A 25,884-nucleotide genomic window follows, 5' to 3' on the forward strand; every position below is an offset into this window, starting at 1 on the left:
AATCATATTACAATTAAATTTGGAACCATATCTTTTATTTTCCCTTCCTTCCTTCCCTCCTTTCTAACCTTAAATTAATTACCTAATTAATTAATTTGCAGTGATTGAATCCAGGGATTTTTATACACTTTGCTATTTTCTATCTTTTGTTTTTTTATTGTTTTGAAGGTAAGATCTAACTTTTCCAGGACTTTCTTTGACTTTACAATCCACTTGCTTCTACCTGAGTAGCGGAGAGTATATGTCTCCTACCATGACTGGCTAACAGTATTTTATTGTAGACAGATTATTGTTGCACTCTTCTAAATTAACAGATACACAGAATTTTGCCAGTAGAGAGGTTGGGGGATGAGTTATAAATGTGTCATTAGGAGTGATATTAAAAGTGTCCCGAAGAGAACAAGTCAGGCAATGAATAACTTCTCCATAAGACTTTAGCTATGTACACAGGCCAGTGGTGGGGAAACCACTGGTGATCAGAAAGAGCAAGAGTGACAACAAAGTGAATGGTCTTTTTCCCTTGGAAGGTGAAAAAATAATAATTATAAATGTAGACTCACTTTTTCACATAATGGTATAAGTTCATCCTCAAACAGGTCTCTGGGAAGTTTTCCAATAAAAACCTCACAGCCTCTTTCTGGGGGTGCAGCATCCCAGCCTGGTGGAGGGCCACCGTATTTCCTCTGTCCATTTTCCTACAAACCCAAAGCAGGGTTGTGAGTAGAGAAGGAAGGGGTAAAACACTCAGTTTCATTTCCTTGACTGCTTTTAAAAAATCATTTCACAAAAAGGGAAACCGTTTTGAAAATCATTTCCCAATGTATTTGTCATTGACATGTAATAACCGTTGATGGGTTAGAAGGCAAAAGTCTTTGTTAGGATTGAGGACATCATACTGTGTGCTTCAGAGATTTGCATAAATTAAGCCTCTTTGAAAGTGGTTAAATGCTAGACATATATAATGGTGTTTTAAAAATATTTTATGGAAAGAGAATGACAGCTACCTCCTCCTTAAGAAACGAAAGATATTTTTTTCCTGACTGTCAAATAACTGTAATTGGAATCTTGGTTTCTGGTTTAACATTGAGTGCTAAGTAAGGTGGTTGCAAAGGTCGTGGAGTGCTTGGTTTTATTGCTTAGTATCTGTGGGACTGTAATCAAGTGAGTTCAGCTTTCTCACAAAGTAAGTGTAACACATCAGACTTTTATTAGAGGGACAAAATATATCAAATACACATGGCATTGCTCTTGGTCTATTCCCACCTTGCCTCCCTGGACTAAGCAATGTGGGCTTCTAACTAGAAACATATGAAGATGAACATTCGAAGAAGCAAAGGGCTAATTTTGAAGCTACCTGGTAAAGGATTTAAATCTGTTCCCAAAGCTGATGAAAATACAAGTACACTTGACTAAGGTTGGCTCTTTATGTGGGGAATAACGATTTTCTTAGTTCAAATAGAATGCTTTTCCCCTGCCTCTCAAGGCTACCGCCACATCCCTTGAGTCACAGCGCCATTTCCTGGTTTCTAGTGATTAATTGGGGATGAGTCTCACAGAGTTTAGTACCCTGGCTAGCTTTGAGCTGTAGTCCTCAGATCTCAGCCTCCTGAGTTGCTAGGATTACAGGTGTGAGCTGTAACAGATATTCTTTTTGAGATGAGTGACATTGGTATTTCATGGAGTGCTAGGTATCTTTGTTTTTCCATAGGTTAAAGACCAAAGTGAAGGATGGGCCTCTTCTACCACTATTGATCTGAAAGTTCATTTGCTAGGGAAAGATAAACAAATTGCTCTATAATTTTGCACAGTTAGAGCTCTAGTTTATATTTTATTTTGATTTTAGAGAAAGGAAAACATAAGGAATTAAATGTCAGCCAGCATTTCTTCCTAACGTCACAATGAAAATATTTCATGGGGTTTATGCCATAAGAGGACACATGTAGTTTGTGAACTAGCATAATAATGGGCAGAGTGAAAAAGAAAAATGCCCTAGTGCATCACTTTACCATCCTGAGAAGTCATTTTTGTGAAAAACTTTAGTTGACATTCCATAATACTTTATATTTATCCTTTGATTGTTGTTGTTGTTGGTTTGAGGGCTTGAGCTTCATTTTGCTCAAGGCTAGCACCTGACCATGGGAATCTCAGCTACACTTGCAGCTCTTTCTGAATAGTCTATTAGTGATTAGAATCACAACCATTCCTATGCCTATGCTGGCTTCCAAAGACATTCCTCATTCTCTCAGCCTCCTGAATTGTTTTATTAGTTGTAAATACTATGTTCTATATTGCTTTAATTATTCGTGCTTCAGGTAACTGGGAATTTTTCAGCATACTGAATATTTTGACTCCAATATGTTTGTAAATTGTTTCTCAGCCTATGACCTTTCAGGTTTACCCACTGATAAATCTGAAAAATGAAATATTTCATGCTTTTAGAAAAAAAACTGAATAATTCAGTGTTAGTATCTCAATGGAGAATCTCCTAAAAATATAACTTTGATGTTTGCAGAGATAGTAAAGGTTTTATTTATTTTCTTGCTATCTGAAAAACACCGGGATCTCACAATTTATTGAAATTATATGTTTATAGCTTGAAAGGTTTGAAATTGAACACAGTAAACCTGTCTGAGTTTATCAACTTAAGTGTCATATTCTGCAGCCTTGGATATATGGAAACCTAGATATTTGCCACAAATGCATATCTTAAAATACTCCTTATTTATGAAAAAGTTTGCCTTGACACAAGGTAGACAACTAATTCCCTGTTACATTTGAAACCTGTTCCAACTTCCAGTCATTCTATTATGCTAAATTATGGGGAGAGTGTATCTTGCGACTCTTGCTTACAAAAGGTCTGCCATCTTTCCTTCCTTCCTTCCTTCCTTCCTTCCTTCCTTCCTTCCTTCCTTCCTTCCTTCCTTCCTTCCTTCCCTCTTCTTTCCTTTCTTTCTCTCTTCCTCCCTTCCTTCTTTCCTTCCTTCCTTCACATTTTCATTATAATGATCCCTTTTGCATTTTTTTGGTATGCATCTTAGATGTTGACAACATTCAACTAATTTATTAGAATAAGTCTTATTGATCTGGCAATTTTTTTTATACTTAAAGTTGAAAAATCCACCTGTCATCTCCTACCAGCAAAGTGGCTACTCTGCAATCTGATTTGCCATGACTTATCTGGCAGTTTGTAAAGAAGTAGGTAGCTGGCAGGGAGACCTTTTCGTTTTCCCCTTCAACCTTCTTGATTGCTAAAATTACTAAACATACCAACAACTTGTTTTATGTAGAACCTCAATCTAAGAGGATTCATTTGCTTATGAGCCAAAATGATTGGTTCAAGCTTATTGTGTTTCTATGGTTTCCATAAACACTTGAAAAAATGTCCAAGAATAGTCACTGGGATTACAGGCTGAGCAGTTAGAGATGTCCTGAAGGTCATGCAGTGGGGGAAATTTGTTCTCTATACAACCCGCTGGGCTTGGAATGCACCAGAAGTCCAGACCAATTTAAGAAAGGCACTGGATGGTAGTCAGGGGGTCAGAATAGCCATTACTCAAAAGGGACAGTGGAGCTCTGGATTTCTGATATTTTAGGCACTATTTTTATATTTGAAGAGTTTAAAATAGATAAAGCCTAATTATTACTGGTCTTTTCCCTGCTGGCATATGCCTTTCTCATGGGATGCAGTCTATCCAATGGCCTAAGTATACTCATAGTTTTGAAAAGGAGAATGTAAAGTATGGCATTTTTAAGTGATAGGATTATTAACTTCTGAGAACTTTTATTTTGAAACTTTTCTCTCTGTAGTCACATATGAACGGTTAGATGGCCTTTGACTGTACAAATTGAAAACTGAGAATGTGATTCTAGCTATAAATCAAATGGCTTCATTTTAAATATTGGGCATTGAATCTGTCTAGTAACTTAGTTTCTATATCAAGAGCATTTTGAGATTCTTCTGTAATGATGGAGTCATGAGAGTATAGTTCCTCTTTTTCGTATTTCTTTTTGTGGAATTGAAGAATGAACTCAGGCCCTTGACTTTGCTAGGCGAGTCCTGTGCCATCGGCAGCCCACATCCCTGTCAACTTTTGTCAAACGCTAATTCTCTTTTTTGTGGGTCATGGGACTTGAACTCAGGGCTTGGGCGCTGTCCCTGAGCTCATCACCTCAAGGCTACTGCCCTATTCCTGAGCCATGCCCCACTTCCCCTTTTCTAGAGGTCATTTGGAGAGTCTTAGGTCCTTTTGTGCTCTAGCTTGCTTTGAACCTTGATTCTCAGATTTCAGCCTTCTGAGTAGCTAGGATTACAGGTGTGAACCCCCGCCCAGCTTGTCAATGAGTCATTCTGAGCAAGGAACTTTAACATGAAGGTTGTAGAGATTGAGTGCATTCTGTTCATGAAGCACCAGAATTTTCTGTACATTTGTACAATCTAGAAAAACTACCTGGTGTTACAGGATTTAAAAACTACCAAATACTTGCTTCTTCAACTTCCTTGGTGGCTGTAATGGTGGAATTTTTTCAGAAAAGTAGATTAAGGTGCTGACGTAGAAATTACAGTGGTGCTATCCTTTGGTGTTGAACGTTTATGACGATGGGTCCGTTTTTTTGTTACAAATCTGTGATGTGCTTTTAGGTTTCATACCTTAATAGCTTACTCTTGCCTCCAGTTCACCAAATACAAAATTCCTATTATCCAGTACTCCTTTAATACATTTTTGCGTAGTTAACCAAAATTATTTTCTGTTATTTGCACAGAAAATAGTAAAGTAAGTGTTAACTTTTGTTCAGTGATACATTCTCCTAGATATTAACAGATATCACCATGAATCATATTAGCAAAGCTATGCAGATGAAGAGTCTAAGCATAGGGTGTGTCAAGATTTATACAAGCACTAACCCAGAGAGGCAAAATTGAATCTTAAGTGCGTGCTTACACTCATGATATTATTTTTATGACTGAGGAAAATGCCTATCGACATTTTAGGAATTGTCTATTGTCACAGTAATTTAATGTATTGCATAATTCTTAACCAGGTGAGCTTCCTGGAATATCTCTGTCAAAAGTTGTGATGACTTTCTTCCTAGGTTTACCAGCCTCATAATTCTTCATTGTGAGGATTATGCCTACCTTTCTGTTCAAATTCACTAATAATGAAGACTAGGTGGTTATTTACCCCCATTCATAATGTGGAAAGTCTTTAATTAATGAACTCTCACGCTGTCAGCAATTTCTTCAATAACTCCTTGGAAATTTTACTTTTCAAATTTGTAATCACCTTGTGGTTCTTTCTCTCTTTTTTTCTCTCAAGAGTGCTTTCAGATGTCCACTTACTGGTTTTCTATGGGAATATATTTTTATTCTTAGTTCTGTTTTCTCTAATTCTGGGCAATTTATCTATGTTCTGAGGCATATTTAGCCTTCATAAGCCTTCCACAGTCCGAACAATGATTCTGGTCATCCGAGTTGGTAGCAATGCATTGAGAATGTCTCTTTGGACTGTGTCTAATAAGATGCAGAAAAAGAATCATCTTAGAGATACAACTTTGCATTTAGTGTTTTTACTAAGATTTTATCCCTAAATAAAAATGATAGCTGTATGTGGAGTATTTATTTTATTAATTCTGCAAAAAAAGACAATTCTTGGTTACACAGCAAGCACATTTTTTTTTTGCCAGTTTTGGGGCTTGAACTCAGGGCCTGAGCACTGTCCTTGGACTTTTCTCAAGGCTAGAGCTCTACCACTTGAGCCACAGCACTACTTCCAGCTTTTTTCTACGTATGTGGTACCAAGGAATTGAACCCAGGTCTTCATGCATGCTAGGCAAGCACACTACCACTAGGCCAAACTCCCGGAGCCAGCATGCACATATATATATATATCTATTTTTAGATTGGAAAGTTGGGTAAGCATTATTTACTAAACCTTCTCTAACACTCTGAAAGTTGAACTGTTATTATTGGTTAATTTCTGTAATCCTTACAAGGCATATGGACATAAATGCTAGATATTCTTCCTAAAAAAAAAACCAAAAAACAAACCCAAAACCAACCAACCAGACTATTGAACATCTATTGTATACATATGTAGTGAGTTTGATTTATTACTTATTTTATGAGAAAGCAGACCCATTTAAAATTAAATTGATAATATAATTAATAAAACCATTTAAAAGTAATTTCCCTTTATCTCAAAGGAACTAATTTTCCTTTTTTTAGAGGTCAAGGAAAATTATTTTTAAGTGATAGCAAACTACTTCTCAGGGGATCAGTATCTTAATGTTTGAAGTTCAAAGGCAAACAGGCTTTAAAAATTTGTTCTTTAAATGTTTTATGTTGTAAGATTTATATGAATATTAAATTAAAAAAACTAAAAAATTAGGAGTGTGAGGAAGTAGTGCTGTGGCTCAAGGGATAGGGAGGTAGCCTTGAACTGAAGAGCTCAGGGATAGTGCCCAGGCTCAGAGTTCAAGCCCCACGACAGAAAAAAAAATTATGAGTCTGAAAACTTATTTGGGTATACACACATACAAATACGCATGCATATATTTGCTTTTATATGAAAGAACAAGTGAAAATCCTACTTGCTTCTAAAACCTCTAGTTTTGCAGCAAGGTCAGCCGAAGGATAGGCTGTAAAGCAAATGTTTTCTTTGTGAGACTAGGAATTGCTGGATTCAAGCTCACCTGTTGTCTGACAATCAAATGTCAGTAATGACCTTTGATCTAATCTACAAAAGCCTCTAAAATCTATTTGCTGATACATTCACCTGTTTGTGGCTTTTTAAAAATGTAATTTATCCAAGAGTCCTCTCTGTTTTTTTTAATTTTATCTTTTATATTTTTATTTTCTTACTTTTAATATATTTTTATTGTAATTAATAGAAGGGTTAAATTATATTCACCAGATAGAAGGTGCAGTACTTCACAAACATTGCTACCCTTTCTCATGTTTTTGTCCCCATTTCCCTCTCTCCACTCCCTCCCCTCATCTTGATTTCCCCTTCCCTATCCTATTTCAAATAAATAAATAAACATATATACAATATGATAGCAGTTTTTGAATCCCTGTGGTAAATCAATCATTCAGTCTTGATAATTCACATGAGAGAAAATAGGATTCTTCCTGTCAAGCTTTTAGCTTACTGATACTACATTTGCTTACTACTACTCTCCTTGCTGGAGAATGGGAGGGTGGGTGGTACAAAGTATGCCCTGCAAGGATTTCTTTTGGTGTGTGGGGGGGGATGGATATTGATAATAAATGCAGGCAAGTCCATCCTCTAGTAACAGAAAACTTATGGCATGTCATAGTTCATCTGAAGCTTGTTGTCACAAATATTGAATGAAGTAGGTAATGGCATTCTATTGACATCTGACTTCCACCCATCACAGGGATTAAAAGATTTATATTATGCTGTCAGTGAAGCCATTTATTGACATACTTCTCAGTAAAATGTGGCTGAAAATTGTGGCACAAAACCATAACGATGTAACTGAGTACTGAGCAAGAATTGCTTCTATGTAGCTACACAATGACTGTAGGTATTGAAACTTTGGGCTAAAAATGAGTCTGTTATCTAGGTATTTTCCTTAGTGTGTTAATTCTAGGAGGGTTTAGGTGGCTGGTATTCCATGAAACTACTCTGTTTGAGTCCTCTTTATTTTTTAAAGACATATCTTTACCTTGTAAATTAGCTAATAATGATATATATGCATATATATATATATACTAAAGATCTGACGAAATTATTTCAACCATCTTCAGGCAGTAAAAGATACAAGGGCCATTTGGCTTGGCTAGTTGCTAATGCACTTAGTTTTTGGCATGCCAGGTATTCAATAATAGACATTATTATCAACAATTATTATCAATAATAGACATTATCTCACACCCTTGTGAATTTTAATCCTTTATAAGCTGAGAAACTTGGCCAGTTACTCAGTCTTTCCTAACTTTAAATTCTTCACCTATAAAAATTGTGGAGTTTCCTAGGTGAATTGAAGGCTAATTCTGATATCGCAATTAATGTGGAAAAAAATGTTCTTATGGTTTTAAGTGACTTAAGAGTAGAAACCCTTTATGCAAGCTTGTTGGAATTTTATTGTAACATATTTTATATTTTACTTTATTGTGCTTGCATTCAGGCTGTATGCTCTAGTTTGACTTTCTTGTTCATGACTGGTGTTCTGCCACTTGTAACATGCACCATCCTGGTGTTTTGCAGGTTAATTGGAGATAAGAGTCTTGTTCACTTTTCTCCAGGTGGATGTGAGCCATAGTCCTCATCGCTTAGCCTCCTGAGTAGCTATAATCACAGGCATGAGCCCTCAGTGTATTGTTGGAAAAGTAAAAACAAAAAACAAAACAAAACAATGTATCACTACTCATATTTCCTTATCCACTTGACAGCTTTTCTATTAATTACTTCATGACTTAGCACTGATTTACATTTTACTTAGAGAAACATAATAGGTACATATTAAATACACATATCTATATCTTCTTATATGGACTATCAGGATCATTTCTCAAAAGTGCACGATAAGTACACAAACATATAGGTCAATGATGGTCAATTTGTAGCCAGTTCTTGTCTCATGTAAGTTCTAAACCATTATCCTGACTCTATCTGCTCAAAAGGATTCACAGGAACTGGAGAACTCTTTAGTCTGAACTCTGAGAGTGAACTTTGCACAACAGAAAGCCTGAGAGGGAATGAAAGTCGAATTACTCTCTAACAATGTATTGAGTAGGAATCTAACTGCTGGCAATGGACAGCTTGACATCAGCTCCACTTGCTGTTCAGCCCTTCTGAAACATTAATAAAATGATCTGAGCTGCTAAAAGGTCTAAGAAAGATTCATGATGTGCAGCTCATGTTCTCACTAGTTTCTTCTTTACCATTTCTGATGGCTTCCTTTACGTGTCACAAAGGTTAAGTGCTAGGTTCTAAATGGTAGTTTAAGTTGTAAATACATATTAACAAATATGAAATTGACCGAAAGCAATCCAATACCAAAATATCCCTGTCTATGTTTCTTCCTATTTAGTTCTTTCTCGTGTGTGTGATTGCGTGCGTGCGTGCGTGCGTGCGTGCGTGTGTGTGTGTGTGTTTCCTGGGGCTTGAATTCAGGGCCTGGGTACTGTTTCTCAGCTTTTTTCTTTTTTTCCTCTCATGGCTAATGCTCTACCATTTGAACCAAAGATCTACTTTGGGCTTTTTGGTAGTTAGTTGGAGATAAGCTTCTCATAGACTTTCCTGTCCATGCTGAGTTCGCCTCAATCAGCTCTCAGTTTCCTGCACTTAGTGGACGACCTAAGTCCTTGGTGAGCAGAGATATGAGCAAGAGGTGAGAATCCACAATAGATGACAAAGGACCCAGACACTATATTACATGAAGTCAAATTCCTACTTTCATGTCTGAGGTTTTTGAGTAGTGATTTCAATTGATCATATTGTTTTCTTTCTTTTTCAAAAAAATCAATTGGCTTCTCTTGGAGCCACTCTATATAAAGTGAGCTAGGGAACATTTGAATCCCAAAGTGCTCTGTTTTTAATGTGTTATGAAGAGCCTCTGGTTGAATTGACTTCTTTTAATCATGATGAATGACTGCTGTCGCTGTTTATTGTTTTTGATCTGTAATGTGCTTTATCAGATGTATATCTAACTTCTTCCATTCCCTTTGCTTTTAACTTGCATGGAGTATCTTTTTCTACTCATTCAGTTTATTTGTATGTCCCATGATGGGGCAAGTGTCCCACAAACAGCATGTTATATGCTGCTTTCTTCCCTCCATTTGTCTATCCTGACTTTTAACTAGAGAATCTAATCCTTTCACATTCAGGGTAGTTATGGATAGATAGACACTATTGCCATTTTAGTTCAATCATTTTTCTCTAATAGATTTTTGTTGCTTTTAAAGTATGAATTTTTGCTTTTTGGTTATGATTTGCTTACAAGAAATGTGAGAGATTAATTTTTAGAAGGATAATATTTTAATATTATGGAGTTAAATTAGAACAAAATAGGAAAAAGAAATATTTCCTGGTCCCTGTAAAGGAAATATGAGTTATTCTATAGATGATCATTTTTAGCTGATAAATTTAGTCATGTAAAAATATTCTTTAACTACTTTCCTTTTTGATGTCACAATATTTATTTTATATTTCTTTAAAAGTATTAATATTATTATTATTAGCAGCAGCAGTAGTAGTAGTATTTGTATTGCTAGGGACAGAATACAGGGCCTTGTAAATGCAAGTAAGTGCTATACCATTGAGTCACACTCTAAACCCTGTTACTAATATTGTATTTTTACTTGAAATAGTTTCATTTCTTGCCCTTCATATGAAATATATAAAACACCAGGATTACAATAATAGAGTAGTCTGAGTTTTACTGGACCCTTGCTTTTACCACTGAGTTTTATACCTTCTGATGTTCTCCTTTTCATTAATATTCTATTGTCTTGAAAAATTGTACCTTAACTTTTCCTGTAAGAGAAGTTTGGTGGTGACAAATGCCCTCCATTTTTGTTTACCTGGGGAAGTCTTTCTATCTTTTTTTTTCCATTTCTGAAGAATCCTCTTTCTGAATACAGCATTCTTTAGTGGCTGGTAAGATGGTTTCCTTCAAAACTGTGAATATAACCATCACATAATCTCCCTGTCTGTAAGGTTTCCACTGAGAGCTGTTACTGTGTTGCTGTGATGCACACTGCAATTCCTTTCCTTCTTACTTGCTGCTTTTCTCTCTCTGCCCCGGATTCTTTTTGTCTTGGACCTTTAACAGTTGACAGAACTTGCTTGTCTACTTCAGACCTGTATATCTCAGCTTTAGTGTCAGGTTTTCTGAAGAAGATCACCTGAGGCTCTTGTACCACTTGGTTTTTGAAACACACAACACTTACTGCCTTTGATTACTTTATTTCTTAGCTTATTTTTCTGTCTTTCCTATAAGAACCATGTTTCGCTTTGTGCAATCCATAGGTAGAATGTCTGAGTGTTGAGAGCTTGGTTTATCATGAATGGCTCGGAGGAGAGAGGAAGTATCTATCTCCTCTAAAGAAGGTAAGCATTTCTTTCTGTGATAGGATTTTTGTGTAAGATCTGCTGATTGACTTCTAGTACAGGGTTGTAGATGGTGATGAGAATTTAGATCAGCAAATGTTTTCTATAAATGGTCAGATAATGAATATTTTAGACTTGGCTTTAAAGCAACAATTAAAAAAGTGTGAAGACCATTACTAGCATTTATGACTATGAAAATAGGCACTAGGGTCATAGTTTGTTAATCTGGGGTTTTAAACTGTACAATTTGAGGACTTGTTTCCTTCCTGCAAAATAAAAAGGTAAGACTATCCACAGAAAGCAAATATGAAATGGATAGCTGAATTAACCTAGATGTAACAATGAAATTTCTACATGAAATTTTCTCTGAATTTTTTATTCTAATTGAATAATTCTGGAATTTCCTACTTTATGAGTCTTCTCCCCCAACTCTCTCTCTGTGGGTCATGGGTCTTGAACTCAGCCTAGGCACTGACCCTGAGCTCTTCAGGTCAAGGTTACCACCCTACCCTTCAGCCAAGCCCCACTTCACATTTTCTAGAGATAAATTGGAGATAGAAGTCTCAGGTCTTTTTGTGACTGGTCTGGCTTTGAACCTTGACCCTCAGTTCTCAGCCTCCTGAGTAGCTAGGATTACAGGCATGAGTCACTGAGCTCCATGAGACTTTCTTCTCTCATATTGCAAAATTATCCATATTTATTAGAGAAAGTTTAGAAAGTAAAGCACAACATCAAGCATGCCCAATCACAGATTGTATTTTATTTTGAACTTTTAAAAATTGCATGTAAATAATTTTAAGTGTTTTGAACATGTATAAGTAGCACTCAGAATTTTTAGCAAACTCTTGGGATATAGATACTCTTACAATCAAGAAAATATTTTGAAGAAATAGTTTTATGTGGCTCTATGGCTTCAAAATGAAAAGATAATATTATTCTAATATAGCTATTACATTTTATTAGACAATTGAGGAACACTTAATTTTTAAAAACATGAATTACCCCTGATAAACATTCTTGCAGGTAAATATGTTTTCCTCATTTCAGGTATGAAATGCAGACAATTACAGGTATCTGAAAAATACCCTCTTCATTTTTGATATTCTTTTCTGTATTGCTCATTTGAGTCTGCCTTATGTAATCATTTTAATTTTTCACGTGTTTATTTTAGCTCATGCATTTTTTTTTTGCCAGTCCTGGGCTTGGGCTCAGGGCCTGAGCACTGTCCTTGGACTTTCTCAAGGCTTAGCACTCTGCCACTTAAGCCTCAGCACCACTTCCAGCTTTTTTTTCGATGTATGTGGTACCAAGGAATCGAACCCGGGTCTTCGTGCATGCTAGGCAAGCACTCTACCACTAGGCCAAACTCCCAGCCCCAGCTCATGTATTTTATATGCACTTTAGGTCAGGAAATGTTTTATAGTTCTGTAAGGTATATCAATGATTAATTATTTTCAATAAAAGAGAGTAAGGGGAACTTGATTTTTTTTCCAGAGCAGGAATTGGTTTAAGAAAGTTATGAGACTACTAGAGCTTATAATCCTGGATTGTGCTATGATGACTTGAAGAAATAGCAGGTTGTCAATAGAATAATTATACAAGCAGCATTAATAATTCCTATAATTTAAACACTTACCTATGATATAAGTATTATCATCCTGAGTCTACTCTTTAAAAGACATTCATATTATTTGAGCATTCTCTTTATTAGATGTATATTTAACGTATGTTACAATTGAATTCAGATAAGTATAACTTGACCCATGTTGGATGGCTCATTATTACAATGTGCTTCCTTATTCTAAGGAGAACAGTTCAGATAGAGGAAGCAGTCCATGTCCCAGACTTTATTCACTCTTGAGAAAAGGATCATTATAATGTGAGGGCTTTTATTCTTTCCTTTTTTCTTTGACTTTAAAATAAATGCATGCTAGAAAGTCCAAGAAATGCAGTTAACAAAAAAAGTCACACAAATAATTCCAGTATTGAGACACAAAGACTGTTTTCATGCTAACACTGTAGCACATTTCCTCAATATTTCTCTATGGCATTGTACAAATATGAAGTTCAGTTGTCAACCTTGTAATTTTCTTTGTTGGTGGCATTTATTGAATGCTGACTGTATGCAAGGTAGAGTGTATGTCACACACTGAAATACTCTGACAAGAATTTTTAGCCATCAGTAACCAAATAAAGACTCAAAATTTGTGTTTAAACTCTCATGCATATATATTGTTGCCATGGAAAAGACCAACTCATGTTATTAAGTAACTTGCAAAATGCTATTTTTGGTAGTTGTATTTGTCCTGCTAGTGATAAGAGAACACAAATTCCCTTGTGTTTTGAATTCTTGTTTTGCAAGAATCCAACATTTACTATCAGAGATTGCAAGGACATAGCAAAAGTAAATCTTTTTAATGTAAGTAGCAAATTCTAAACTTTCAGCTTAGGGGTTTACTCCTTTACTGATGGAGATGTTCTTCATCTTCAATTTTGTACAGAGGTAAGTTTTAAAACTACAGCAGATGCTGCTTTCTTTCATTTTTGATAACCACCTTCATCTTTCTTATACTTTAGAATAAGAGAACAGAAGAATAAAGACTAAAAACTTAATTTTTCTTAAGTTCAAGAATTTGAAGCTGTGTCTTGACACATGCCTAAGTTTATTCTTTCACCCAGAGTCAAAGTCTAGATTCCAGGACAGAGGAATCACAAAATCGTGGCTGATTGAGTAGGATAAGGAACTTGCTGATCTTTTGGGAAGTTAAAGACCAAAGCAGTTAAGGTACCTACTACTTGTATGTTGTGGGGAGTAAACTAGATTATAGCTCTTCTGATTGGAAATCAGTGGCAATTTACCACCTTTTTCAGTAAAATTTGGAAGCATTTTTCTTACTTCACTGGAAATTATTTTATCATGTATATATTTACATTTTTAACCAGATTTTGGAATTGTAAACGTCTATGTTATTAGAGAAGTAGTGGTCAAAATAGTAATTCTGCTAGTATATATTAACCTGATTCTTGTTACAAAATTTAGACTCAAATACAAAGGTTTTTTTTTGGCAAATCTTGATATGCTAAGCTCTAAAATTACAATCTTAAAATCACATTTAAAAAATTTTTTGTTTTCTTAAGCTGGCAAGAAATTTGGTAATGAAATCATGGCTTATAAATCCTCTGTTAAATAAACTTTTGACATTGTCTCATTAGGTACTGGAAATGATCTTACAAGCTAGCTCCTTGTATGTTAGTTAAGGATTAAATGAAGTAAAATACACAAAACAGATAGGAAATTAAGGTTTACTATTATTTTGTTGGTTTTATGATTACTGTTAACTTGTGAGCTAAATCCTAATTTTGAGGAGTCACAATTTTCTGTCCTGCAGAATTGTTTGTGAAATGATCACTGTTAGTAACTGAGAATGATTTTATTTTAAGAGAATTGTAAGATGGGGTTTGGGCCTCTGATTTAGGCATGGAGATACAGTATCCTACTTGGAGCCAGCCAGGTCGCAGCCCCTAGAGGATAGAGATAGCAGAAAGCCCTTCTTGTAGGCTCACTTCACTTAAAGGCTAGCAAGTTAGTAAAGCTTAGTGAAACACTTGAAAAGAGTCTTTAGAAATTACACAAAGATGTTTGGAGAAAGGAATTGGGAAGTTTCCTTTTATTTTGCCTAAAGGCAGGGGAAGAATGGTAAGAAGAGTACTTAGCAACATAGATAATGTGCTCCCTGCCTTTATACTGGGGAATGGTTCTGAGTTATCCAAAGATGAGAGGTGAAGTGGCCTTGGTATTCCACCCTTGTGTCTCTGGCATGCTTCTCCTTAAAAATGGTGTTCTGAAGTTCTTGACCAGAGGAGGTTGCATGGTGGTGCTATATTGACTGAGTTAAACAATAGATGAGTGTCTCCAGGAAAATAAGGTTGGGCTACAAGGAGGAACCAAATGTTATCTTTTTATCCTGAGGAAGGCCTGGAGCCTAAAAGAGCTCAGAAGAGAAAAGTGAAGCCAGGCCAAACCTTCCCTGCAGTAGAAGTCTGAAAATCCCCCAAGGGATCACACAAACTTTCCATATTTATCAGGTCCAGAAAGCCCAATGCTAGAATTAGTCAAGCGAAAATTTTCCTTCCCACTGGCAAAGAAAGAAAAAGAAAATGTTATTTTTTTTCTTTGCTCTTTGTTCTGTTTTGTGTAGTTTGAGATGGAGTCTGTGTATGTATCACAGGCTTGCCTAGTATTTAAGATTGAATGAACTGTTAAAATATTGAAATTACAGGCTCAAACTGCCATGTCCACTCTCTCCCTTCTTCTTATCTTTCTTCCTCTCCCTCTCTCACTGTTTCATCTGCAAGTTAGAAACTATAGCTAGCAACTTGGAGCAGAAACATACAAGATAATCGAAATCACTCTTCACTTTGATATGCATGTGAAAGGGAACTGGTGTTTTTTATGAATAATTGTATTAGAATTAATTACTGTTTCAGTAAAGAAATATTTTAATAAAAGAAAGTCCTGAAACTTGCCCTGAATTTTATTTGGGGGAAAAGGGGAGAGCCACCATCAGAGAAACATTAAATGGGCAATTTATATCATTTCAGAATCATTTTCCTCAAATTCTACTTGTTGGCCATAATGACATAGAGAATACCTCTACTTTACTTCATAATTTGCTTGTGTTTATACATGCATGTTTGTGATGACTAGGTGATTGAAACTTTGGTCTGGACTGGTCTGTCCACATTTATTCTTTATGAGTATGGAACATTAGAGAGATGAAGTATCTCAGATATATGAAAAGTGTTATATGGCTTTTAAGTCATTGCAGTGCTTTTTTTCTACCTCTGCCCTTGCAGATGCCAGGAAGATAAAAATTAAAATAAAGACCTTATTTAAAAACATGTTTGATTTAATAAAATGTAAAATAGAGGAAAGGAAACTTTTCAATTAACTGTACCTGAGCAAATATTAAAAACAAAGCTAAATATATTTATTTTGTAGATTGCATATTCTAGCCAAATTTAAGCTTGTCATTTGAAAACAGAATCAGTATCTAAAATCCAAGAGATCATATTTAACATGATCATCAGAGATCATGTTAAATATGAAAAAGCAGGTGGAATTTTCAGTTCTTGGAGATGAAGAAATTTAACTGATGTTTCAGATACCGGTAGAGAACAAGCCACTCCAGAATGAATGTTGGTTTCCAGAGAGATTGTTACAAATGTAGGAAGATTTCTAGATGAGAGTATGAAAAATAAGAGCATTCTGTGAAACTTATTATTTGTTTGCTTGAAATAGACACTAATCCAGTTTAGAACTTTTGTAACACATTTGAAAAGGAAAACTAAACTTGTAAAACTATTCATAGATATTGCTTGTTAGGAATTATCTATAATTCTGTTGCGTCCATATAAATAACTTCCTTTAAAGAAGAATATATGCTGCACCAACTAGCAAACTAGACTTAGGTGCATGTAAATTCACCTATTAGAACAAATAATATTGCTTTTTCTAGGAAGGGAGTTGATTTTAATACTTCAGCTGTGCCTTTCACTATATATGCATCTGTACTATAAAACAAATCTAGGAGCCTCTCTGAAGAAAACTGTTATATGACTTTGCTTGTTTTACCGCTGAGGATAGTATAATTCCCACTAAGATTACCACTGTGAGCTCAGTGATAAGTCTTAGCAGAATCCACAAGAAGTTCCTACCTGGACCAAGCTATATCCTGTGCGCTGGACCAGTGCGCGGAGGGCTGCTTCCTTCTGGGTGCCGCTCAATCCATCCCCGGATTTGTGATTTGATTCCATTGAGAGTGATTATCAGCAAAAAATCAGGTTAATTAGGGTTGCTCACTGAAACCAAATTTAAGATAAATTAAGTAAATTACTTTTGCCAAGTGCAAACCCGTCCTGTTCATAAAGGCCATCTTTAGGGAGGGAAACATTCTCTATAAATGAGCCGTGAAGATTCCAGCAACTAATAGCCACAGTACAATGCAACTGTAAGAATAAGTCCAAACAAATCCAAACCAAACCAAATGGAAATCCCAACAGGTTGTACTATGTTATCTCTCATCTTTTTTGCTGTCCCTTGGTTATCTCATATTGTTACAGTATTTTACCCTGTTATCTGATATATTGTATATATGTTTATTTGGTTATTTTAAATAGGATAGGGAAAGGGGGAAAACACGATGAGGGGCGGGTGTGGGGAGAGGGAATGGGGACCAGGACATGAGAAAGGACATCAATGTTTGTGAAGTAATGCACCTTTTATCCGGTGAATATAATGTAACCCTTCTATTAATAAAATAAAAATAATTTTGAAAAAATAAGTAAATGTTGTATTTAGTTGAAATTTTGAAGTTAACAACAAATAATACAAATAATAGTATTAATGGTCCAGTTAGAATGAGGATCAGGAAGTCTCAATTCAATTACCTGAGTATGTCACCCAAAGCTTGTACAAATTGGCTCATGACAATTTAAAAAATATAAAGGATGATCCCTAAAGATGTAGGAAGAAGGTACGGTCATTAAACCAAACCAATAATATAAGGTATCATATATTGCCAAAGATCTTTACTCCTTTCTGTTCTGTTACCCATAGCATTTATCTTCTTACTTATTTTCCAGAGAAAAATGTCTACCACAGTGTGTGCAAACAACCACATATGATACAAATGTGATGTGGATTTTTAACAATGCAAGAGAAATGGATTATTTTAAGAGGGTTTTGGAAAAGTTTACTAAGCCTGGACCACGTACCACTCAATGAAGTACATGAACTCTTTGTATAATCTAGGAAAGGATGAAAAATTTCACAGGTTCATATTTGATTTACACATACAGAAGTCTAACATTTTGTTATATTTCCTGTTGGAAAAAATGTGATTTGAACCTCATTCCAAATTTTGTGGCTCCTCAAATTCATAGGTTCTCAGGAAAAGATTAACAGCTATTCTGAAGGTTCTCAGCTGTGGTGGGGATAATGCCTGGAATGCTTCTGTATGCTGAATGAATGTTAGAGGGCTGGGTTAGAGTTGGAACTGCTCAGAAACCATGAGCTGCTCAGGACAGACGAAATGGCTTTGCCAGTCCAGTTGACCAAATGCATGCCTATTGGTATTTGGCAACAGGTCTTCTTGAAAGTTTTCTAATAAATGCATTGGATTCTTTATATTACTTTTATTATCATTTAAAGACTAAGAATTAAGTGATCACTAATAAAATAGGAAACTGGGTAAAAAATGAAAGGAAAAAACATAAACACTAATTTCATAAAATGCAGTATTAAAAGGAAGGTATTTTATTGCTAAAAGTACTTAAGTGACAGAAAAGTGATAAAGATTACTTACAGGAATGTCAACATGATTGTTAATAGTATTGTTAGTAATAGTGACAGTAGATATTCCAGTTTTGAAGAATAATCCCCCAACATATTCATTAACTATCATGCAGAACATAACATTTTCCACATGACTTAGCCACCCAAAGGAAAAATGTAAGATACCAGAAGGGAAGACATCCATGAAATGACACGGAAGGATCAGGCCATCCTCTACATACAGTGTGGCCATTTTGCCTCTGACATTTCTGATAATTCTTGCTTACTCTTTGATCACAGATGGCCTCATCTTGAGGTTATTCAGAAGAGCCAAATAACATCTGAATTTAGTTTGATGTCTTTGAAACTAGTAAAAAAAATAAAATTTAGAATTTGCTGCAGCAGACCCTTTAGGGGCTGGTGGTTAGTCAGTTGTAAAACTCTTGACTACAGAAGTAAGGCCATAGGTCCCATCTCCAGAATCACAAAACAATCCAATGAAAACAAAGCAAAGCACAAAGCAGACTCTTTATCATCAATTCTTTTTTTTTTTTTTAAAGTGATACCCTTTCCCCATGTTGGCCTAATGTAGTGGACAAATTAGAATTCCAAATAAATATTTTTAAGCAAGTTGAACTTTTGTTTGAAATCTTTGTCAATTTTGAAATGCAGATTTTGTAATATAATGCCTAAGTTAACACATTATTGATTCTTTAGATCTCAGACTAGAACATTTTGGAAAAAAAAATTTCCAGTGTAATTGATTAAAGCAATAGAATAAAAACCAAGCACTCATAAATGTTGATTACCCCTTAATTTAAATAATGATATATACTATCTTCCAAGATCTTTTAAGACATTGAATATATAGCAGAAACCCAGGTAGGTGTGATGGTTCAGAAGGCACATAAAAAAAGGATTGAACATTTCATGCTTCTGCTCAATAGAATAAGGCTTGTTTGTATAGGAACACAGACATGGAATATAGATTCACAAAACTAGAATTTTGTCTGCATTGGATTCTCTAGAGAAGTTCTTTAAATTCTCTTGCCTCAGCATCCTCTACTAAGGCATGATTCACTTTAAGATCCTAGGTACATGCCCTGACGCTCAGCATAAGCATTCTCCTTTATACCTCCATGTCTCTTGATTTGCCCCCTTGAGCTTTGCCATTCCTTCCAGATTTTATTGGAGCATTTGTTCTTGGCTAACTTCCATGAGTAACAGTGAGGGGTGGCTATACAAATCCTGTACATGTCGACATTGTTGCTACACACAGTCCTGTAAGTTACTTGCTTGTAGCTGAAGTGTCAATTTGCTACAAAGACTATCTCACACTCATGGTTGTTTGCTCAAAAGATTTTTCTTGTGATTCTCATGCTGACTTCTCTACTAGATATTCAGGGAATAATTGAAAAACCTTGACCTGGAATTTGAAGGACTTGAATTGTTTTGCTCTCAATGAAAAGTAAAAGTAATCTGAATCAAATGTTCTTATTATTATGTCTCTTGGATTTCATTCACTTCCTGAAAGCTCTGTCCTACCAGAAACTATCATGTGACAAATTGATTTTTATGGTTTCTCTAACTTTATGCCTACCTCATCACATTTATGAGAAAAATAAGGTAAAGAATCTCAAGTGCAACATGTTTGAAAAAGAATTGATATTTTGAAACATTTCTTTTTTATGAAAAACATTTTTTATGAAAAAGTGTCCTTCCCCCCCTGCCACCTGTATGTCTTTCTAATTTTATATTTGCAAGGTTAGCTTCCATTGAATCAAGGAGGAATTAGAGGTCAAAGGAGGATAGAATGAAGTTGACACTCCCTTGCTTGGCTGCCCTGCTCAATCAAGTTCATCCAGAGTTCACTGTTGGGCAAGGTTAGAATGGCAGCTTATGACCCTGTTGGCCTCTGGAACCAGTGGGCTCTGGTTCAGAGAAGGTGGCAAAGATACAACAATAAGAAGGAAGTTACAAGAGAAGAGAAGGAATGAGAAGAGGAAGGTCTATCTTCTTCCCATTTTTTGGTATGAATCTGGTGAATATTGTGTGTTCTGTAATTACAACTCTTCTGGAAAGAAGAAATGAATTTATTTTGTACATAAAATGTTGTTCCCATGTGGAGAACCAAGTTGGGAAAGAAAATGAGCAGGGCTTTGCACTGAGATTTGTGATTTGGATTTGTTGGAAGTTGTGGGAATGTTTCGGGGTTTGTTGTCCCTGTACACTATCTATCTCTAAATCAAATCCAGTCTTTCCCTAATGCCTTTATTGCTCCTTGACATCTCATGATATAGGTGAGACATAAGCCTTATGCAAAAACATGCAAATGGTACAAGGGGATTTAGCATGAGTTTTAGCCTTTCCACTCTTGCATTGAAGCTGGGAAAATGTATATAATTGATCTCATGTTTATTTTGGAAATAAATTGATGAATTAGCCCTGTATGTGGGCTTTTATCATGAAGCAAAGAAAAATCAACACAGAACATGAACATATAAAATTCTACAATAACTATAGTGATGTCGCACTGAGTTTCATCATGTGACATCTTATTTTTTAAATAAAAACCACCCCCCAAAATTAACCACCATTTCCTCTCTTATGAAGGCATTAATAACAATTTATTAAGGAATTTATAATGAATTTTGGCTATGACAAATTAGGATTAGACAAGTCCTAAAAGAAGATGAGTTAATGCACATATTAAATTTATAAATAGTAAAAAAAAAATCCTCCTTTTTAGGGGAGGACTAGATTGCATTTAAATTTCTATACTTTCAACTTTTCTGAGACGTGGTGTTCTGTTGTTTTTGTTTGTTGCTGGGTTTTTTTTTTTTTTTTGGTCAGTCATGGGGCTTGAACTCTGGGCATGGGCACTGTCCCTGAGCTCTTTAGCTCAAGACTACCACCCTACCCCTTGAGTCACAGTGCCACTTCTGGTTTTCTGGTGATTAATTAGACATAAGAGTGTCACGGACTTTTTAGTGCCTGGGCTGGCTTTGAACAGTGCTCCTCATCTCAGCCTGCCAAGTAGCTAGGATTACAGGCATGAACCACTGTGACCAGCTTGTGTTCTATTTTTTTTTAACATATGAATGTTGACAATTAATTTGAGTATTGGGTTTTTATTTTTAAGATTAAATCATAATTTTCTTTAAAAAATAACAAGCACTTCTTAGATTACTAGTAGAACAATACAATTGTTCTACTGCATTGGCATCCTTGTAATGTCAAAGAATGTCTCTCAGTAAATATGGAATACACTTCATGCTCAATATTGAAACAACAAAATCATTCTCATTAAGAACTAATAAATCAACCATGTAAAACTATTACAGCAAATAAAAAAATGCTGCAAAGGCAAGTACAAATATTCTCTAAGAGAAAAATCAAACAAAATGTGCGAGAACAATATTAAGAAAATAGGCTCTTCCACTGAATATTGACAGCATCACAAACTTATGTGGAGAGAATGGTATAATTCTACCAAAACACCAAAAGAGCTTCTTATTTTGTTATTATAAAGATGTCTACTTTCCCAACATACATTTAACATGATTCTTATTAAAATCACAAAGAAGTTTTTGATATTTGAAAATTTGTTTCTATGATTTCTCTGGCAGTACAATATTCAGTAAAGTATTGGACATCGTACAGTGTGTAAATGAAATGTAGACACAGTTAAAAGTAAAACAAAAGTAGGAACAGGCAATTAGGAGCATTTAATGGAATAAAAAGCCTTCACCTCTTGTTTATATTGGAATCTGAAAATAGCAGTGTCATAAGCTGCAAATAAGCAGTGTCATAAGAGATACAGTTGACATATCACCTAATAACTCATGCCCCAATTCTAGAGATAATCTTTTAAAAAAACATTGTATAGCCACTGGAAGAAAGCATAGCAGATCATTCACTCATCTCATGAGAAGGCTTCCAAACTAAGATGTACAGAGCCATAATGAACAAACTCTAACAGGTTATCTAGATAAAAAATTACACCTTCTGTATTGGCAACATAACATTAGAGAGGCCACACAGGCCAGGAGTTTGGGTTGGTGGTAGAGTGCTTGCCTAGGATGCATGAAGACCTGGGTTTGATTCCTCAGTATGACATATGTAGAAATAGCTGGAAGTGGTGCTGTGGCTCAAGTGGTAGAGAGCTAGCCTTGAGGAAAGCCCAAGGATAGCGCTCAGGCCCTGAGTTTGAGCCCCAGGACTGGAAAAAAAGAGACCAATATCTGTACAGACCAATATATGCAATATACAAGAGTACTCTATTATGAGGCAAAATTTAAGACATTTTAAAATAAGAATAATAAAATATTTTATTATTACTAAGGATATATTGCATGCTGTTTCAAAACTGTTAGATATGATTCATTTTATCCTCATAAAGGTAGAGTTGGGATAGGTGAGGAGAGAACAAGGAGAGGTATTCACAAACTGACATGAACTGAAACTCTCTGTACAACTCTATAATAACAAAAATATTACTTAGTAAAGCAGGTTTATTATTTTGTTTTGATGCAGCTAATATACAAGGTAGAGAAATGTGAGTTAATGTGGCCAAAATTGCACAGGTAGTAAGTGACAGACATGTCCTGACCCTAAGGGTCCTCTGGGCACAGTTGTATTCTGATTTTACTGTTCTAGGGTTTACTTTTTCTCATTTTCCTTTGTTCCTTAAGAAGTAGATGGGGGCTGGAGAGATTATAATAGCAATCTGGCTGCCTTAGAGTGTGGCTGTGATAAACCCAGCGGACCTTAATGAAACTCATGATGGTGGTAAAATAGGAGTCTGCATGTTCTTTCATGGGGCCACAAAATCACCTGCAGCACTTTGTAATGTTGCCTCTGTACTGGAATGAAAATGAGCTATTACAATAGCTCTGGATCTGATCCCCTTTCGATACAGTCTAAAATGGGCACATGTTCATTACCAGCTCTGCGTTATGTACTGACGCATATTGCACATGAACATTAATCCCTGTAGTATATTTTCCAAATGATGCTTGATCACATGCCACAGGATCTAACTCAACTTTCATACTTACTTTTAATCTTATCTTGGAATGAAAGTATTTGTTCCTACTTTCTATTGATCTTTGGTTCTTGCAGCTTATAAATGGAAAGAAGTTGGTTCCAGATCAAACATCTATGAGGTAGTGCTGAGATGGGTCACCAAAACATCACGTGCTCTCACAGTCCCAAACACAGCTGCTTTGGTAGGTGAATAGACCTTCTTCGTTTTCCAGGGTTCCTATGATTCCTTTACCCTTCCATGACTCTTACTCTCTTCCACTCTTTATTCTTTTTCTGGATTCTTTGGAGATACTCATGACTACAGATGTTTTGGTTACCTCTACTTTTAGGAAGAGACATTAACTGTTCTCAAGAACAGCAGTGTTGAGAGACACATCTTTCTAAAAATAAACTATTGTATTTGTAGAGCGTATTGGGCCAAGGATGCTCTGACAGTTATTGGTTGCTATTTAAAATCCATCTACCAGTTTATTTAGGATCATTCTAAGTCTTAACTCTAGTAAAATAAATTAGTGAAACCTAAGATACTGGGGAGTTTCCATTGTAGTAAAAATATATACAGAGAAAAATAAATAAATGATACTAGGAGGAAAACAATATTGGAGTTCCTGTCTGAGAGTTTGCCAGGGAAAAATAATAACCACACACACATATACAAACATAAAATTAAACTACAAATATATACATTTTATGATTAAAATGATAATTTTTGCATATATTTTGCATATATGCATATAAATAAGTATATAGAGGGGATGAGATACAAATTGCCCCCCCCTTTTTTTTTTTGCCAGTCCTGGTTTGATCTCAAGGCCTGAGCACTGTTGTTGGATTTTCTCAAGGCTAGAGCTCTGTCACTTGAGCCTCAGCACCACTTCCGGCTTTTTTCTATGTATGTGGTACCGAGGAATTGAACCCGGGTCTTCATGCATGCTAGGCAAGCACTCTACCACTAGGTCAAACTCCTGGCCAAGATTGCCCCCTTTTATTTGTATTTAGGATATACATTTTTTTAGTGTGTAAGAATTGTGAGTCAGACACAAACTTATTTCAAAAATTTCCCCAAAGTCTTAAGGAAGGTAAACATATTTATCTGTCTAACAGATTAAAGTTCTTGCAAAATATCCCTGACATCTAGAGATCTTTTAAAACAATTTTAGATAGAGCAATAAGTTTTCATTTAAAAATATACTTTAAATACTGTAACTTATTTCTCAACAGTAACACCTCTGCTTTTCAGCATATTCTCATTAAATAGGTATTATAGAGATACATTTTAATCTGCTTCAAAAGATATTTCACCATTTACTTGCTTAAAATGCCCTTTAGAGTCAATGAAAATCCCTTTAAATCCCTGAGATTTAGTTTGAAATGGTTACTTACAAAGATACAAAGAAGCATTAACCTATGCATATCTTTATAAAACCTGACTTTGAAATTTAACTGCAGTGTCCTTAAATTTCAGGAAATAACAGTCACTTCATTTAATCTTGTCTACCCCTTTGTCTGTGATACTCTTAAAACTTTTACAGAATGGGCCGGGCCTTTGTCCTAGTGGTAGAGTGTTTTCCTTGCATGCACGAAGACCCGAATTCAATTCCTTGATACCACAGGCATAGAAAAAGCTGGAAATGATGCTGTGGATAAGTGGTAGAGCTCTAGCCTTGAGAACTCAGGCCCTGAGTTCAAGCCCCAGGACTGGCAAAAAAAAAAATTCCAGAAGCTGTGGATATAGTTCAAGGGAATTTCTTGACTGTGACTTCAGTAACTTACTTTAAGACCCTATTTTTATACTATGATCAACACATTCTTTCCACTGGCATAAAATAATCACTGAATGTTGGATTTAGTGCAGACAGTTCCCTCAGTTTTAAAGATAAAGGCATAATACACTAATGTTTCCACCAAATCACCCAGAAAAATCTTGACCTCAAATGGAATGGGTTAGGGATTCCATTCAACTAATTCTGACAGTATAGATTAGCATAATGCCAACTTCCTCAATGAAAAAGTTAAGGTCCTGATCTCAGAGAGGAGGTATACCCACATACCCACGTTAGGACATACTTGTCTGCAAAAGTGGATAGTGGTTGAATCATATGCAGTGGAGATGGCCTCAAGATTCAATGATCACTAGTGAACATAATAATGTGTGCTACAATTCCTTGATTTTAGAACAAAGATTTCAGGAATGGAGCCCAACATAGAGCAGCACACTTTGTTTCCTATAGACAGTAGATTCTCTTTGGTGTCTCCATGCAGCCAGCCACTTCTGTTAAATGGGGACTGACCCTGACAGCATCCACGGCAGTCCTGAGGCTCCAGTCACCTCATCTAGCACAGTTAGCTTTTTTCTTTATGGGTCTGTTCTTCCAGAGTTCCTCTGCCTCTGCTTAGGGGATTGATTTGGGACAGGTCTAT

The 25,884-nt window shown here is 35.6% G+C and overlaps 1 protein-coding gene across 2 annotated transcripts in view; it reads right to left on the reverse strand.

The window, feature by feature from the left end:
* A1cf (APOBEC1 complementation factor) overlaps positions 1 to 25,884 on the reverse strand; it is a 59,358-nt gene that overhangs the window by 24,296 nt on the left and 9,178 nt on the right. For both annotated transcript variants that reach the window (XM_090346352.1, XM_090346351.1), the window contains exons 2-3: positions 16,797 to 16,940; positions 561 to 695 (exon numbers count right to left, since the gene is read on the reverse strand). In XM_090346352.1, the coding sequence (XP_090202478.1) occupies positions 561 to 695; positions 16,797 to 16,895 (234 nt within the window). In that variant the 5' untranslated portion in view covers positions 16,896 to 16,940. The remainder of the gene's footprint in view (positions 1 to 560; positions 696 to 16,796; positions 16,941 to 25,884) is intronic.

The sequence above is a fragment of the Megascapheus bottae genome, chromosome 15 (assembly GCF_031878675.1).
Source record: "Megascapheus bottae isolate mThoBot1 chromosome 15, mThoBot2.hap1, whole genome shotgun sequence".
NCBI classification, from domain to species: Eukaryota; Metazoa; Chordata; class Mammalia; order Rodentia; family Geomyidae; genus Megascapheus; species Megascapheus bottae.